This window comes from Aquarana catesbeiana, linkage group LG05, assembly GCF_042186555.1.
Source record: "Aquarana catesbeiana isolate 2022-GZ linkage group LG05, ASM4218655v1, whole genome shotgun sequence".
Classification (NCBI taxonomy): Eukaryota; Metazoa; Chordata; class Amphibia; order Anura; family Ranidae; genus Aquarana; species Aquarana catesbeiana.
In genome coordinates this window covers 536303089-536322262 of record NC_133328.1, presented here as the reverse complement: position 1 = coordinate 536322262, position 19174 = coordinate 536303089, and the positions used below count along the sequence as shown (strand labels likewise).

At 40.7% G+C, this 19174-nt stretch overlaps 1 protein-coding gene across 4 annotated transcripts in view; it reads left to right on the top strand.

Annotated features, from left to right (window-relative positions):
• Positions 1-19174, top strand: part of EYA1 (EYA transcriptional coactivator and phosphatase 1) — a 157382-nt gene that overhangs the window by 121079 nt on the left and 17129 nt on the right. For all 4 annotated transcript variants that reach the window (XM_073631787.1, XM_073631790.1, XM_073631788.1 and 1 more), the window contains 2 exons: positions 12418-12476; positions 14253-14413. In XM_073631787.1, the coding sequence (XP_073487888.1) occupies positions 12418-12476; positions 14253-14413 (220 nt within the window). The remainder of the gene's footprint in view (positions 1-12417; positions 12477-14252; positions 14414-19174) is intronic.

Genomic DNA, 19174 nt, shown 5'->3' with positions numbered 1-19174 from the left:
TTTAATGTCACCTAAATGGAGCTAAAAAAACATAGAAAAAGGCCTATCTTTTGAGGACATCCACAATTTTATGACGGGAAAAGAATCAGTGTTTTTTTTTTAGTTTGCTGTTATTTATTGAGCTAGTGAGTTTAAGTAAATAGTGTGCTTCCTAAAGACTTTCTGTATATTTAACAGCTTACAGTCTATACCACTGGCGGTCACTCATAAGGGGCACAGGGGCGCCGCCTCCCTATTCTATGCGCCCAGCCCCTAATCTCCATGCAGGGCGCCTGACCCATGGATTTCACCCCGAGCCCACCCACTTGTGTGACATTAGCAAATTAATATTCGCTAATGTCTTCCTGACCCTATCGGGTCTCAGGACCCGATTCCTTATTGGCTGGGAGTCCTAAGACCCGACTGGCCGGGAGAAGAAGCGACCGCCGGAACTTGTGTGACATTAGCAAATTAATATTCGCTAATGTCTTCCTGACCCAATTGGGTCTCAAGACCCGTTTCCTGATTGGCTGGGAGTTCTAAGACCTGATTGGCCAGGAGAAGAAGTGACCGCTGGAACTCGGGAGGAGATGCAGGGGAAAGCTACTGAAGCCGCGACCTGGATGTGGTAAGTGCGGGGCTGGCGGGCAAAGTGTAAGCAAAGCGGAGATTGAGCGGATGATCGATTGAACGACTGAGGGGGCGAGGTTTATTTGCCGCCCCGCCCCCCCCAAAAAAATGAGTACCAGCCACCACTGGTCTCTACTATCAGCAGATGACAGTTACTTATACCATGTGACTGACTCTATAGCTTGAGTCACATGGTTAAAGTTCATCTGAAGTCTGGTAGTGGCTGACCAATCAACCTTGTGACTGCACACACTGCACAAGTAGCTGGGTAGACAGTAGCTACACTATTGACAATTATTGTTGGTTCTCTTTAATATTCAAGTTGGTGCAAAAAGGTGTATTTCATAATTTGGTCGGAGTTGTAGCCAAATTTACCAAAATGTGATGTTTCATTTACAGGTTGAATATTGTGGTCTAAAGCTGGCCATAGATGAATTGAAATTCATCGGGTTCAGCAGGGACTGGCCAAATTTCATTTCATTTGTGGCCACTCCCACTCAAAAGTAGTCAATCTAAAGTCCTGTGCACACTGGCAGAATGTCAGGAGACTTTTGCCGGTTCAAAAAAAACGGCTGACATTTTGCCGGTGTGTGTGTTGGCCTTTCCAACAGAAGCCGGCCATTTAGTCGGCTTCTGTTGGACCTGCATGCTGGAAACCAGCAGCTGACCAACTCCCGATCAGCGCTCTCAGCCAATGGCATCTGATTGGAGTGTTCTGGCGGGAGAGCAGTCCCCCTGTCAGAACACAACAGCTCAGCGGGGGAGATCTCTGGACTAACCTCACATGGTTAGTACAGCGGCTCCGACCAGAGCTCACAATTTTTTCATGCAACCCTTGGGGTTGTGTCTACCAGGCTTTATGGTCGACGTTTGTTGAATGGGCTTGTTGGAAATTTTTTCCCAAGCAGCGGTGAAGTCAGTGAGCTGCAGCCATTGATCAGTGAATTCTGAGAGCGGAGAACTGTCACTGTCGGAATACAATGGCACAGTTGGATTCAACCATCCACTTTGATTTTGTGGATAGGGGAATCCATTAATTTTTTTATTTTTTTTTAGTTTAGCCCAAAACAAGTTATAAATGGCCAACCTTAGTTACTATCCAGCTTCTAATATTTTTTGAGAACTCATTAAATATACCAAACTACATATTTTCATAACGACATTAGCAATTGTGCAGATCCAGGACAAAGATCTTCACATCTGCACAAAGATTCAGGACAAAGCCATCTTAAAGGCCGATTAGTGGCTTTAAAATGCCCATACATGGATTGAAATTCAGCTGGTTCAGCAGGGACTGGCCAAATTTTGATCCATGTATGACCACTGTGGTTGAACAGAAGTCCATCTCCCGAGTAACTTAGTTTCAAACGCCTTGTCAGGTTTTCATTGCTTGATCAGCAATGCAGGTTATAGACTGCAGCGCTGATTAGTGTATTCTGATGGGAAATCCCCCCCATCAGAATACAAAGACACATAGGGGAGGATCCTTCCACCCACCTCAAATGTATACATTTAGAAGAAGTGACCTGTCGCAGTATGATGTATCAATGGCATGCTTCCATCCTGTGTTATTATATGAACAATTAGGAGAAGAAAAGTGGGACTTTAAATGAAGCATGTCATTAGGAAATTGAATGTGACTGAATACGATTGATTTGGACTTAATTTAATGTTATTGACCCCAAGGGGTAGTCCACGATTGTTAGGCATAAACTAATATAATATAAAATAAATTAGAGTACAGTTCTAGTCAAAAAGATTAATATATTTGTAATGATAATCAAATAATCTTTAGTGCAAACAAATCAATGGACATAACAATGATGCAGTTCATAACAGAAATACATAAATTAAAATTACCAATCAAAATAACATAAATCACATGATGTAGGTACAGACTCGAAAAAACATTGGTTGAAGTCATCATTCAAAATAGGCTTAAAACGGCACCCCTAGTTTAAAACCCGATGCGTTTCTTGGCTTCTTGACAGTCATCAGGGGTAGGATGCACGTAGTTACTGAAAAAGCAATGGGATAGGGTAGATATTAATATATGTAAAACCTTGGTTAAATGGAGAGGAAATAGCAGACTAATTCGCTTGTTAGAAAACTTACAAATTAGCCCATAAAATTGCAAAACTTCCAGCAATGGAATTTGTTGTGGTCTGGAATGAAACTGTCTCACCCGGGGTAGAGGCAGGGTACAGACCACCCCCTCAGAAAAAATCTTGGGGAGAGCGCCAGGGGAAACAACAGCCACAGGCCGAACCAGGCACCCTCAACACCTGTCCAATGGGTATTAAATGTGCATATAGTGCCAAAATCTGTGAAGAAGCTAAAAAAAGAATTGAATAAGTAAAGGCACGAAAAAATAGTGAATGTCATGATGATATTAAATGCATGGAACTGACTGCTAAAAAAAGTATGTGTATGTGTATTAAACACATAGGGTTTTAAATGTGTAGGAATTAAATATTTAGGGAATGTGTGTATGTGTTTGTTATGTTGAAAAATAATCTAAGCTCAACCAATTAAGTGTGTGTATGTGGAGTGAGTATGGAGACGTGAATAAGTCTGCCATTTAACCATGTGTTGATGATAGCTGGTAGGTCCTCTCCTTGTGGAATGCAGTGGAGGAGTGAACTGTGAATCGGTCCCAGCTGAAGTACCCCCAGTCCTGGGCAGGTCCCTGCCAGCATCATGCTTTGTCGTCTGAGCAGCATGGAGAAGGTGAGGGAACACTCCACCTGAGGATGATATAATACCTCAGTGGGTGTCCACCCATCTCTGCTGCCCCGTCTGGATGGAAAAAACAAAACATACATCCGCCCTGCGGCGTCAGATGACGCCACTGGAGGGGTCCGTTTGAGGTATGACGCTGATGCGCTGAGATCAGACCCCCCCATCTAAAAATTATAAAGGGATGCAGGGGGGAGCTGAGCACATTGCAACCCCGGAGAAGAGACTGCCATATATCCAGCCCCACAGCCCATATGCTGGGCTGGTTAATGGGTATATATTAATCTTTTTGTCCAACACGCGTGTGTTGGACATAGGCAAATTTATTAAAGCAGTAGGTGAAAAAAAAAAAAACTGTGACCAAGCATGCTATTTATTAAAGAAGAAACATACTATGTCTCTTCTGCAATAAAATAAATCTACCTGCCTGATTGCAGTTTTCTTTACAATGTAGGCTGAGCTGTGCATGCTATTCGTCCTGATCAGCGTGCTGCACATGTAATGATGTGTGAGTGCTGCTCTGTCCAGGAGTACTGTGAGCCAATGGCCTGGGCCCGCAGAAGGTAGCTTAGATGGTACGGAGTGTTATTTAACCCATAAGGTCAGTGGTCCTAGATCAAGAAGCAGTGGGTCTTCTGTGGACAGCATTAGGGTGAGTATTGGAACCAGAGCTCCATTTTTATCTTTTAACACGCTTGATGACTGTTTTATATATTTTTATAAACATTTTGTTGAGCTATAAATGTGACACTCAGAATTACCAGAATTTGTATATGTGAGGTCCTTTATTAGCTAGCCTTTCAAACTGGAAGTCAGTATGTAACCGAATCATCATGTTCATAATTCTGCTTTCTTCTTAATGTAGAATTCCAGGCTAAGCTTAAAATGACTCTCTCCTCCCTTCTAACTCCTATTCCAACTACCCTGTAAAAGGAAGATGCTTATACCTACCTATACTCAGAGCGCTCCTGTATGTCTCAAATTCCTGGGCGGTGACATCACCCATAGGCTTAGTATGGGGCATCTGTTGTTGGCTGCCCTTCCTCTACGCTGAAGCCAGCTGCTGGGAGCCGATCACATGAATGGACCTGAGCGCCCTGAGAATAGGTAAGTATAAGCATCCTTCTACAGGCTAGTTAGTATGAGAGTTAGAAGGGGGTAGGAGCCATTTTAAGCTTTATTCAGTTCTAGCCTGGAATTACACTTTAAGTACCTAGTTTCCAGGTAACAGTTGAAACCAATCACTGATCTGCCAATACCTTCCTCTAAACACTGTAACTGTGTCAGAAAATTCACTCCATTTATCTTAGCATATGTTCTATGTAATCTGCTAAAATCAGATTCCAGAGAGCCCATTACATGATTAATGGGAGGGGCTGCTACCAGAAGTGTCATGTAACTTCTCCTCTCTTTTCCTAATTATATTGTACCAAGGATGTGCTGTATTTATTGTTGCTTCTGACAAGTGACAAACCTTCAAGGACTGATACTGCAATATATCAGGCTATCTGTATGCCAGATGCAGGAAGTAGCCTACAGTGGGTTTGCTTGGGAACATATTTCCTCTAATAAATAGGCACACATATCACCAGATTACAGACAAAAAAAAAGTTTGATAGGCAGTAACAATACCTAAATAGTTTTTTTTTCTTTGTTTAACCCAGCAGGGCTGAACGAAAAAAAACCCCTGACAGCTCAGGAGGAGCTGCTGTACTAACTGTGCGATGTTAATACAGCAACCCCCCTGCTGTTCTCTTGTGTTCTGACAGGGGGACGCCCCCCAAACCCTACCCAGAACACTCTGGTCAGGGCTCTCAGAGCATCGATTGGGAGCCGGTCGGCAGATCTTTCTCGGATATACCCTTTCGTCAGAAGCTGGCTTCTGTCAGATTGACTCCAGTACACAAGGGCCAAATGTCATCCGGTTTCTATTGAAGGCTTAAGACTGTGTTCCATATATATATTATGTAAAGCAGAACTTCAGCCAAAAAAATCAGCTGCAATATTTACCTCCAGTCCAGAGAATTTCATTTCTGCCATTAGATATCCTCAGTCTGATGGCCAGCATTATTTAGCCCACTTCCTCTGAGTCCAGATCCTTCTTTACTCACCCCAGCCTGTGACTGGGCAGCAAAAGAGCTCATCACTCTGTCACTCTGTTTGCTCTTCCTATCAGAATGCTTCTAGCCAGAATATGAACTGATGGGAGGCTTTGCTACTTCTTCCCACAATCCTGATCTACAGTACAGGGACCCCCAACAAGTTGATACTAGGCCAAATTCAGGTACTTAAACTACTATCATTTAAAAAATATTTTTGATGACACAAAATTGATTAAAAAGCTTCATTAACTTGTGTGTTTTACATCTGGCTGGAGTTCATCCATAAAGCAGTGGAAAAGTCACCTTAGTGATTATTACTTACAAGTAAGCCTATAATAGGGCTTATATGTAGGTACAGTAAATATCTCCTAAACGTGCACCATTTAGGAGATATTTATATTAGTAGCAGTTGGTGACATCATCAACGAATGCGTCATTACTCCTGTACGCATGCGCATGTATGACATCACTGTGGCTTGTCCCTTCAAATGTCCGGAGCCTGCAAACCCAGAAGGAAGACCCAGTGAAGATGGAAGCCCTATCAGCGATGACAGTGCACCGCAGGAGGGTTTCGATTTAAGGTAAGTCTGTCATAATGTGCTAGTAAGCTATGCAGTTATGACACCTACCATTTGACTGCTTGACAGTTTGCTGGAGAGCACAAGCAATTATGAGAGTTATCATTGATGGCATGCAATGAACAGAACTGTTATGTAAAACTGTTATATCAATGGGTTTGGTTCTACCCCAAAAAGGAAGCTCCACTTGTTTGTCTCCTCCCCCCTAAGCACGCCACAGCGAAATCATCCAGTAGTTTGCTCTCTTCCTCCGTCCCCCACCGCCAGGCCATTCATAAAGCATAGCTTGCTTCGCGCATGCACAGTAGAGAACCAGCTGTAAAGCCACAAGGCTTCATTGCCAGTTTACCTTACCTGAGATGGTGGCAGCAGCACCCAAGAGCCAATTGAAAAGTCAGCTCGAGTGAAAACACCGCTGGATTCGTGGACAGGTAAATATCCTAATATTAAAAGTCAGCAGCTATAGTAGAAGAGAACAAGAAGACCTGGACAGCCGAACACCGGAATGGATAAATCTGACTTTTTATTCAAAATACAGGATCATGGGGTACACAACATGACTGTGGGGTGGTACAAAAATACTGACGCGTTTCGCACTTACACCAAGTGCTTACTCATAGCTTCTTCAGCAGCTATAGTATTTGTTATTCTGTTATTTTTTTCAGAAGGAGCCTGGGGCTCCTCTTTAAAGTAAATCAGTCACAGTATGTGTTTTATTCCTCCTGTAGCTAAGTACCATTCAGTAAGACTGTAAAAAAGTATGATGGACACTCATATGGGAGGTTTTGTAGACAGATATAGATAATGGAATTCAAGCCAGGTAGTCATTGTATTTCCAAAGGGTAATCCAATGACAGTAGCAGCTTGGGCATCAATCTAGATTTGAACCTTCAGTACATCAAGGTGTTATTAGAAGACCCATTCCTAAGTGATGTAGTTTTCCAGTAGCAGTTTTTTATGACATGAAATTTCCACTGTTCATTGTACTTAACTCCAAACACATGACATGATTCCTGCATCAAAATGTTAAAGGTGATTGTATCTGTATTAGTGCACTTAGAGTAACACAGTTGAGTACTGTCCATGATGCATTTTTATTTGCATTAACAGTTAATTTTTATTTTTCAGGTTATGCTTTTGGGGGTGGACCCCTAAAAGCTTGCCTTAAAAAAAAAAATAAACTCTTCATTCAAATAAAAAATGTATCTTGAACAGTACTTAAAGGCTTTGTTCCCCTTTAGGTATGTGTTATATGTTACGCTGATATTTAAGGTGTAGCATGTAACATGTTCCTAATCACCTGCTCCCCCTCCCCAGTGGCTGTCACATTGCAGCTCTAAGGGCCTCTGTGATCTGTGGTTTAATAAATTACAAGTCCCATATGCCACCGCAGCAGACAGACTTTTAATTCTCAATGGACAAGGGTGCATCAATCAGTACACTTGTATTCCATTGACATTGACACTTTCTCCAACTTTCTAATTGAAAGCTCATTCAGAGGTAGAAAGTTGGATGAAGAGGCAGAAAGTTGTAGGAGCCTGACATTGCACCCGTGATCCAATGATCATGGTTGCAATGCTTTGCAGGCTCCTGTGGAAAAATAAATGAAAGCACATTTTTTTTCTGAAAAATATGTGCATTAATTATACTTTTCTTAAAGGTGAACTTAGACTTTAAAGTAGACACAAACCCATTCTGTATCCTTGTACCTACAGGTAAGCCTGTAATAAGGCTTACCTGTAGGTACTATGAATATCTCTTAGACCTTCACAGTTTAGGAGATATTCACACTTCGTGCAGCCGGTGATGTCACTGGCGCATGCACTCTGAAGGGACCGTCTACCTGTGCCGTCCCTTCAGAGCTCCGTGCTGCGGTCCGTGACCCCCGTTCACATGCGCAGGAGTGATGTAATTGGGGCACGAACAATCAGACAGCCGGAGGACGCAAAACCGGAAGGAAGACCGGTTGAAGATGGAAGCGTCTGTCAGAGCTCACAGAGCAGCTGTGCAGGGCTTCGTTCTAAGGTAACTATTTCGTAATGTGCTAGTATGCGATGCATATTAGCACATTATACCTTTACTTTGCAGGGTTTAAAATTAAAAAAAAGAAACTTTGGCGCGGTTTACTTCCTCTTTAACAATGTGGTTATATCTAAAGGCATCTTACCTTTTGTATCTACTATGAATTTTGCCATGCATTCCAAAAGGGTGATGTTGCATGAGTGGGCGTGGCTTATTTTATGACTATATAGGAATTAGGCATGTGTAATGGATGTTCCTTAATTAAGTAGAATAATTTAAAACTTTCATAAAATATGCCTGCTGTTTAAAACACATCAAGTCAAAGTGATCAAACCAAAGTTTTGTTTACATTGTATTTTAAAATGTGAGCCCTTGTGTCCCTTTCTCTGGCTTATCTAGTGCAGTTGACCTCAAGAGAGGAGTAAAAGGTTAGAGGGTCAAAGTCTTTTCCTCCTTGGGTCTTGCTGCTTGCTGAGAGAAGGGTGGCTGGAAAATGGATGGTTGAGGGTCACTGTTTAATTCTGTTATAGAACAGATGGTTTGAGTTTTCTTTTACTCTGGGTTCCCTCCCCCTATCTGAAGTCTTCTGAAGAAAAAGAAAAAAGCAAAATATGCAGAAGGCGTCAGTAATGCAAAATATCTGCTTGTAACATCTATTAAGCCATATTTAAATGGTCTGTTTTGCATGTATTCTGTGATCCACGACTTGTACACATTTTATGCTACTTTCGGAAACTCCCAGTTGTGAACTCATACTGTTTCTCTGGAAAGAATTCAAACTCCAGGTCATGGAGCAATGGTTATTGTACACAGAAGGCAAATCAACTACATGTTAAATATTTATTTTGCATTGATAGGTAAGAGGGAATGAACGCTTCCAAAACATTTTGGAAACTACTGAGGGTTGTTAATACAGATGAATGTTCGACATGAAAAATGTCTAGTAAAAGGTTTGGCAATAAATCATGTGCCCAGTATTTAGTGTAGGCTTTGTTTATGGAGCACAGGTACCTGACACCATGGAATATGCTGGCACTGCATGGGGCTGCAAAATATATTGGCCTTCTAAGTCGTCTTTTAATAACTGCGCAAGTAGGTTTTTATCCTTGTGATTTATTACGTTGGACTGTTATCATAATTTACAAGACACTTCATAAAAGCTGCAGCCAAATCCAATTTAATATTTTTTTTTCTCTGAGTAAATAATGGTTGAGGAAGGATCACATCTCGTATCAAGTGTAAACATACAGATTATGCTATTGAAGATAAATAATAATAATAACAATGCCTCATGCACAAAAAAAGTCGCTTCTTACAGGCGTTTGACTTTTTTTAAGCTTGTAAAAGTACCTCTATGCTAGCCTATGTATCCATGCATACATACTGTAGGTTTTTACAGGCCTATTTGAAGAGAAGTGTTAACAGGCTAAAAAAAAAAAAAAAAAAAAAAACATCAAAAACACATGCAGGAGAGTAGCTAAAGAGCAGAAAAAAATGCTGAACCTGCCTAAAACAATGTAAAAACATTTAAATGCATCTAAATGCTAAACACATTTAGGCACGTTTAGTGTTAATGCATTCCAATGGCCAGAATAAATTAATATTCTGGCCAATAGAATCCATTAACGATCAAAAGCTTGATACGACTAAATGCATCTACAGTAAATGTGCCTAAATGTATGTGCACTACCTGGTTTGAAGAATATTTTTTAAGCAGCTTTTCTCTTTCCAGGAGTTCTGGCGTTCAGAGCAGAAAAGCAAAAGCCCCATGTGAATGAGGCCTAATAATAGCAGTTTTACAGTGGTTATTTATACTTAAAATGCAACTGAGAAAGATGACAAGGATACATTTGAAAATGTTAATTATACTTATAATTATAATCTATTAAGGAATATGTTACCTCAACATTTCATATTCCTGATATGTGTCTGTTGTACCATGTACTTATGGTAAAAAGTATCCTGTTCTCTTTGTAATGCTTCCTTTATGTGAAATACCTGGTGATCCTGCCAGTTCCCCTGTTTTCCTGTTTAAAACTGACCACGCTAAGCATGAGAGCACATCCATCCCAAGTTTTTGGTTGTGCTGGGACAACAGCCTGCCTATCCTCCAATGATCAGACTTCTGATCACCCCCCCCCCCACACACACACACACACTGCACAGTCATTCTGGGAAGATCAATAAGTGTACTGCTAATTCTCCACCCCCACCTCTCTAAGCCCCTTATGCAGCTGACAACAGAGATCATGTGATTACTTATAAAAAAAGTATTTAAACATGTATATGTACCAATACTGCCCGATATTTGGCCCTTGTGTACAGGGCTTTGAATCATGCCTGGACAACAAGGACTAAGGTTCCGGGGCAGTCATAGTTTTCATAGGCTGTATGAAACATACAGTTTTTACTGAATGATTTCCAAGGAACTTATGTATCTGATAAGAAATAAGAATACTTTTTGCAGTGTTGATTGCGAAAAAAGAAACATTTTTTTTTTGTTGTTCTTAGGAACCTAGGTTGTGTTATAGCCTATTTTTAGGTTGGCCTGGATCTTTTGATTGGCCTAAAGACTAGTTGACTGTCAACAATCAGAGACAGGCTTTAGAGGCAGTGACAAACCTTAAAACGGAGCTCCACCTAAAAGGGGAAGCTTATTTGCCTCCTTCCCCCCTCTGCTGCCATATTTGGCACCATTAGGGGGGGCGCTTGTACCTGGTTTTGACTGGTACCACTTCCAGCTGAGTTTGCCATGGTGAACTCATACAGAAGTTCGCCCCCCCTCGTCGTCGGGCCATTTACAAAGCGCAGTGCAGTAGGGAAACGGCTGTGAAGCCACAAGGCTTCACTGTCAGTTTCTCTTACCCGAGATGGTGGCGGCAGCACTAGAGAGCCAATTGAACGATCGGTTCGGGTGAAGACACCACTGGATTCATGGAGAGGTAAGTGTCCTAATATTAAAAGTAATTAACAGTATTTGTAGCTGCCGACTTTTCATATTTTCTGAAGGAGCCTGGAGTTCCTCTTTAACCACAAATTGCTCAGAATCCTTGCCATACTAGTCATACCAGTAACTGGTCCATCACAATCCCTGCCATTATAGGTAAAGGTAATAGACCCATGGGGCTCAAGCCAGGTAACATAATATATGTTGTTGGTATCCCTACATAGCAGTAGCACATAAAACCCACCATCTAAATTTGGGGGGTGTTGAGAGATTGTCATTAGCTATCTGTGATAGTCTTGCTGCTGTAGTCTTGGAAGTAGCATTCCGCAAGGAAGCTAAACCTGTGAAGAAATTAAGCTTTAGAGCTTTAATAATGCTCTCATATTCACTTTGATTCATGAAGTATAATCTAATGTACCTACAACATGTGTCTCATTTGCCCTCTTGGCTCTCATCCTAGCTTTGATCTTGAAAATTCCATGGTTTCCTGAATGCAGAATGTTGGCATAAGGTGTTGTGGTCCATTTTTCCACAATAGAACTTGACCACATAGTCAATATAGTGCACAGTACATCTAGTGTTTGCTTTAGCACTGTAAATAAACTTTATAATGATCTTGCACAGCATGCTTCTACCGAATTATGTGTACCTTGGTAATCAACAAGTACAAATTAATGAGAATTCCTTACAGTAAATTGCTCTAATTTCATTCATCCATTCTGTAAAATTTTAAACAGAAAAATATCAGTAACAAGGCTCCTTTGTGTAGGGAGTGCGAGCACCAAATAACTTTAAACCCACTTATTTAACAAAAAGGGGAAAAAAATGAAAGTGTGTCTGATCTGGTCTGAGCTTTTCGCATTTCCAGAATCTGAGCATTTTTTTTCTATCCAGCCAAGGCAAAATAAATAAAACTCACATGTCTTAAATAAATGGAAAACGAGTAACAGATTTTTTGGTGTACTCTCTTCAGAAACATTGGCCTCAGGCTGTGTTAGTGTGTGGCTCAACAGCAATCAGAGGTCATAATTTCATTGGCGGTTTGCATCGGGTTTAATTTTTGTAGCATGTTACATTACTGAAAAACGAAGTACTGACTGTGTCTGCTTTAAACAGTAAGATATTTTAAGGTACCTAAAAGAGCAAAGAGGCCCTTATAAAGCACATAGGCTAATTGCTTGTAGCAGCTTAGTAAATACTGAAAATGGGCTCTAAATAAGAATGCGTAGGCCAGTAAAATGTAATGACAGCTGGATTTTTTTTAAGGCACTTAAAACGTAAAGTGGATATTTTACAAGGCTGCCACCTACTGCTTTAAAAGGCATGTAATAACATTTCAAGATGGAGATTTTATTTGCCTGCTCATTTGCACTATGTGGTAAAAGTGAGTTATTTTGCATCCTGTCCTTTTCTTTTCTAGGAATGTGACCAGGTTCATATTGATGATGTATCTTCAGATGATAATGGACAAGACTTGAGGTTTGTTCATGTTTTTTAAATGTCATTTTAGTTCTTACATGGACACTGAGCCAAATAAAACAAGTGATGCAATACTAAAAAATATTCCTTGTATTTGGTATCTGCATAATGCCTGTCAGAATGTATTTTGCACAGTTCAGAATATATAATTAAGCATACTAAGCTCAAGTATGTAGAGTTCTATCCAGAGGATAAAGTGGGTTCAACCTTTGAAAGTATACATGTCAAACTCAAATGACATTTTGTGGACAGCAGAGCAAAGAAATTCTGTAAGCGTTCTGCTAAGGCTTGGATATGTCTAACTGTACTAATATTTGAGTTAGGTTGACACTTAAAAAATATAAATGATTGTAATTTGTTATTATACCCTTTCAATGTTCAGAATTCTAGGACTTTTGGAAGGCCACCCCATTGCGTGAAATAGCCCTGTGTTAATGAAGCAAACCAGTCTCACAAGCTGGTTTTTAAGTAAACCTGTACTGAGAGGCTGCAATTGAATCACTGACCACCGTGCCGATTCAATGACTTCTGTACTTTCTGAGTTACTAACCTGAAACAAGTATGCAGATGTAACTTCTGATTTGCAAGCTGGTTCTAGGCCATTGACTCAAAGCATTTTCAGAGGGAGATCATTAATGGTGGCCTTTTGTATAACTCGCAGTACAGGTGTTCTTTAAATCTTTTACATAAGAGGGTTCAGAGGAGAAAGGGTTATATTTATGCATTTAAATAAATAATATCATGAGCTACTTAATTCTCTCTTGTTTTAATAACAAATGTAGGGGTTGATTTACTAAAACTGGAAAGTGCAAAATCTGGTGCAGCTGTGCATAGAACCCAATCAGCTTCCAGTTTTTTTTTTTATTTTGTCAAAGCTTAATTGAAAAAGCTGGAGTTAGAAGCTTATGGCTACCATGTACAGCTTTTGCACTCTCAAGTTAGTAAATCAACACTCTAGTGGGTAGTTTTACATTCAGTACAGGATAATGTGAAAAGAGGGTGCTCTGAACATTCTCCTGATACTTGGGGGCAGAAGAGGTGCCTTGGGCACAATAGTTTCCCAATGCAGCTCAATAACATGCACTTAAAAAGTAATTTGTGCATGTGCCAATTTGCAGTTCCCGATTATTTGTACTACATTCCCAAACAAGCTCACCTTACTAGAAAATAGCTGGAAGCTCATATGGACATGGTGATGTTCCCAGAAAAAAATCTCTATCAAGTATCTGTGTGTAAAATCCTGAAAATTCCTGAGCTACAGCAAGAAGGCACCTAGACTGGCAACATAACAGATATTTTGAAGTGTTACTTTTTGATCTAATCCCGTGACACCTAGAGGTTGTTTACTAAAGTCAAAAAAACTCTACACTCTGCAAGTGCAGTTGCTCCAGAGCTTAGTGAATGAGGGAAAGCTTCACTTTGCAAACAGTACCCAATCACGTGCAAGGAAAATAAACAAAACAGCTTGCACATGATTGGATGATGGAAGTCAGCAGAGCTTCTGCTCGTTTAACAAGCTTTGGAGCAACTGCTCTTGCAGTGTGCAATTGCACTTTCCAAAGTGCACAGTCTATGTGACTTTAGTAAATCAACCCCATAGTGTTCAGTGATTGTTGGATAAGCTTCCCATAACGAGCACTTCAGAGAGGGATCTAGTCCCTGCCTGACTGATGGAGGATAATCAAGTCTAGACCAAAACAGATGTTACAGATAAATCAAAAATATCACAACTCCTTATTGTAAATGTGATTTTTTTTTATCTATGTATTCATTCAGCACCTATAACTTTGGGACAGATGGCTTCCCAGCTGCAGCAACCAGTGCAAACCTATGTTTAGCGACTGGAGTTCGTGGAGGTGTAGACTGGATGAGAAAACTGGCTTTTCGTTATAGAAGAGTAAAAGAAATCTACAACACTTATAAAAATAATGTTGGAGGTGAGAAAACATACAAAATATTCAGTATTGAGTGTTCACATGAAAATAGAAACTTGCAACTCAAAAGATATCAATATAAATATCAGCAGATTACTTTAACTTTAATTCTGTATTTGAGTCCATGATCAGCTTTGCTTTGCACTTGCACAGCTGTAGGCAGCACAGGATGTTAAAGTCCTACCCTGTAATGAACACAATTTTTTTGCTAAAAGAGTTTGGACACACCTTTGCAAAGCCATACTGGGATACAACATGAATGCTCTTCCAGTTTGCACTAGACATAGATAGTATAAGTGGAGTGAGCAATACCATGGGGGTTATTTACTAAAGGAAAATCCACTTTGCACTGCAAGTGCACTTGAAAGTGCACTTGCAGTGCATTTGGAAGTGCAGTCACTGTAGATCCGAGGGAGACATGCAAGGAAAATAAAAAACAGCATTTTAGCTTGCACATGATTGGATGATAAAATCAGCAGAGCTTCCACTTATTTCAGATCTACCCCTTAGATTTAGAGCGACTGCACTTCCAAGTGCACTTGCAGTGCAAAGTGGATTTTCCTTTCGTAAATAACCCCCCATGACTTGCATTGTGTCACTGAACTAGCCTGCAGCTTTAAGCACTGATTGAAGGAAAATCAGAACACAGACAAAAACCAAACAAGGTACAATCTATTCCATAAGATACCTGTAGTATGCCTGGTTAGTACAATTTCATTACTTCTAGGGTGAAATTACACTTTAAGTGCGTTGGTCTATGCACTTAAAGGAAACCTGCCATTAAAGAAATATGAAGACTATGGGGTTGATTGTGCACTTTGCAAAGTGCAGTTGCACTCTGCAAGAGCAGTTGCTCCAGAGCTTAGTAAATGAGCAGAAGCTCTGCTGACTTCCATCATCCCATCATGTGCAAGCAGGAATTCTGTTTTTTTTATTTTCCTTGCATGTGATTGGGTATTCTTTGCAAAGTGAAGCCTTACCTCATTTACTAAGCTCTGGAGCAACTGCACTTGCAGAGTGCAACTGCACTTTGCAAATGCACAGTCTTTTTGCCTTGATAGTAAATCAACCCCTTGGTTACTGGTGATCTCTTCTTTTTCAGAAGATGCTTTGGTTTCAATACTTTGACAAAATGATCTAAAACAAGTATAGCTACAAACATTTCTGATTTCTCACCAAAAATTATATAATATATATTATAATAAATATAAATCACTTAACCAAATAACTCATAAAAAAGAGTAAACCAAACACTTATGCCGCGTACACACGATCGGAAATTCTGCCAGCAAAAGTCCGATGAGAGCTTTTGGTCAGAAAATGCGACCGTGTGGTATGCTCCATCGGACTTTTGCTGATGGAATTCCAGCCAGCAAAAGATTGAGAGCAGGTTCTCAATTTTTCATCAGAAAAATTTCGATCGCCTGTACCAATTCCGACGCGCAAAATTCCTACGCATGCTTGGAAACAATTCGACGCATGCTCGGAAGCATTGAACTTCATTTTCTCGGCTCGTCGTAGTGTTGTACGTCACCGCGTTCTTGGTGGTCGAAAGTTCAGCGAACTTTTGTGTGACCGTGTGTATGCAAGCCAAGCTTGAGCAGAATTCCGTTGGAAAAACCATCCAAGATTTTTCCGACGGAAAATCCGCTCGTGTGTACGTGGCATAACAGGAAGCTGCCAACACTAAACTGTGTCCCCACAAGCAGTGAAAATTAACAATAAAAAATGTGTGGTGCTACCTTCAAAATGAGTAAATCGTACTACAAACACATTCAGGTAACCTAATACTATGGATATAAATGCATGCTCCTGTCCAAGTAATAAAACTGTACATTGCAGTAGACATGTGCATTCGTTTTCATCCGAATGCATTTTAGTCCGAATTTCGGGTATTTTCGTTATCGTTTTAACAAACGATAACGAACGCGCAGAATCCGAAAACCGAAAGATCCGACATAAACAAATGCTTTATTTGCGTTTTCGTTGCGACAACAGTTCAATATAGATAGGAGATTCGACATGACGCTGACAATAGCGATCTGTGTCTATTAGTCCAAGATTATTCTACATAGAGAGGAAAGATTCGACATAGAGAGAAAACATTTGACATAGAGAGAAAAGATTCGACATTATAGAGACAGTAGCAAAAAAGGTCGAATGTGCCTAACCTAACTCCATTAGTCCAAGATTATTCGACGTAGAGTGAAAAGATTCAACATGAAGATTCGACGAAGCAGTAGCCGCGAAAGGACATTTATGGTCAAATGCTCCGCCCATAGGCTATAGAAGAATTCTAATGATGGTTGACTAGTAATCATAATAAATAAATATAATTATTACTACTATTATACAACATTAGAATTCTACTGTAGCTTGTAGGTGGAACATTTGACTGGAAATGTACGATTGCGGCGTCGTACAGTTTAGCTGCTCCATCGAATCTTCTTAGAACATTCGACAGACACCATAAGCCTTCAATGACAGATTCGACCTTAATTATTTCGGATTTTCGGACGAATGCATTTTTTAACGAAACAAAATGAATAAAAACGAATTTCGGGAGTAACTAAATAAATGTATTTTTCAGACGAAAACAAAATTCCGAAATGAAATATTTCAGTGTGCACATGTCTACATTGCAGTACTACCAACTCTGAATATAAAATAATATGCAAATATAAAAAATAATTTGTGAATACACAAGGGGTGGCCCGTGTATTAAGGGCACACGGCTGCCGCCCCCTCTCTCCATTCACACCCTCTATGTATAATGGATAGATTCATGCATAGCATGAATCTATCCATAGCCGCCGCTGCCACTCCCTATTCAGGCGTCCGGCACCATTTCGGACTCCGGCACCTGAATTACAGCGGTGGAGACTTTTTTTTTAAGCACCTGATTAGAGCCATAGGCTCTAATAGGCTTCAAAAAATATGGGCTCACAGTCCACCCAGATATTGTGCTCGCAGTCCACCCAGATGTGTTAGAAAAGCAAATGAATATTTGTATTACTAACACTGAATCGCCTCTCTGCCAATCAGGAAGCATGGGTATGTTATGCGATTCCCGATTAGCTGAAAGCTTAGGCGATCCGATTGGATGCCTAGGAGAAGGGGAGAAGAGGTCAGACGGATGCCGCCGTGATCTCCGAGGAAGACACCATCCTGCTCCAGCCTGCCTCTCCCTGCCCAATGATCCCCGCCGATCAGGTAAGTGCCGGTGGACCGGCCACAGCTCGACCGGCCACAGCAGGGGGGTAAGGTAGTGAGGGGTGAAGTGCCAGGGAGGGGCCAGGGGGTTGTTTTCCGCCCCTCCAAACAAAAAAACACCAACCGCCACTGGAATACACATTTGGGAAGATTGTTTTTGGATATTTGTAGCACTGCCAAATGGTTCAGAACCCTATTAGGGTATAGCAAGAATATTATCATTTTTTGTATTTGCAAATTTTTTATATTCAGAGTTGGTAGTACTGAAATTTACAGGTTTATTACTTGGACAGGAGATCATATATTATATAATATAATATATATTGGTTATGGTCTCTGACTCTGAAATACAGCCAGCTAGCATTTTTAGAATGACACATACTATACCAACCACTACATTATTCTCATGACAGCCAGGTATACTTTACATTGCCTTTAGATATCTGTCTATTACTGCCTTTATCTATTTTATTTCCCAAACATATATAATCACAATGAAGGTGTCAGTTAAGTCAGCAGATAAATAAAGATAATACTATCCATACATCCCAGGGCCCATTCACACTGCATGCACATTAACCACTTTAGCACCGGAAGGATTTACCCCCTTCCTGAACAGAGCACTTTTTGCGATTTGGCACTGTGTCGCTTTAACTGACAATTGCGCGTTCGTGCGATGTTGCACCTAAACAAAATTGACGTCCTTTTTTCCCCACAAATAGATCTTTCTTTTGGTGATATTTGATCCCCTTTGCAGGGTTTTTTTTTGCGGTATAAACAAAAAAAGAGCGACAAAAATATATAAAAAAAACTATTTTTTTCCTCAGTTTAGGCCGATATGTTTTCTTCTACATATTTTTGGTAAAAAAAATCGCAATACGCGCATATTGATTGGTTTGCGCAAAAGTTATAGCATCTACAAAATAGGGGATAGTTTTATGGCAGTTTTATTATAATTTTTTTTTTTTTTTAGTAATGGCAGCGATCTGCGATTTTTATCGTGACTGCGACATTATGGCGGACACATCGGACACCATTGTCATTTATACAGCGATCAGTGCTATAAAACTGCAGTGATTACTGTGTAAATGACACCGGCAGGGAAGGGGTAAAACACTAGGGGGTGATCAAGGGGTTAAGTGTGTCCTAGGGAGTGATTCTAACTGTGGGGGGGGGATGGGCTACTACTCACATGACAGCGATTACTGCTCCCGATGACAGGGAGCAGTAAATCCCTGTCATGTCAATAGGCAGAATGGGGAAATGCCTTGTTTACAAAGGCATCTCCCCGTTCTTCCGATCCGTGACATGATCGCAGGCACCCGGCGGACATCAAGTCCGCGGGACCCGCGGTTACAGTCACGGAGCACGCGGCGGGCGTGCACACCCAGAATGCCGCATCTTAAAGGGGACGTACCTGTATGCCCTTTTGCCCACCCGTGCCTTTCTGCCAGCGTATATCGGCGTGCGGCGGTCATGAAGAGGTTAAAACACTCCATTTTAGCATGCTTGTTTTCTATGTGCACATGCAGAGACCTTCAATTAACAGGT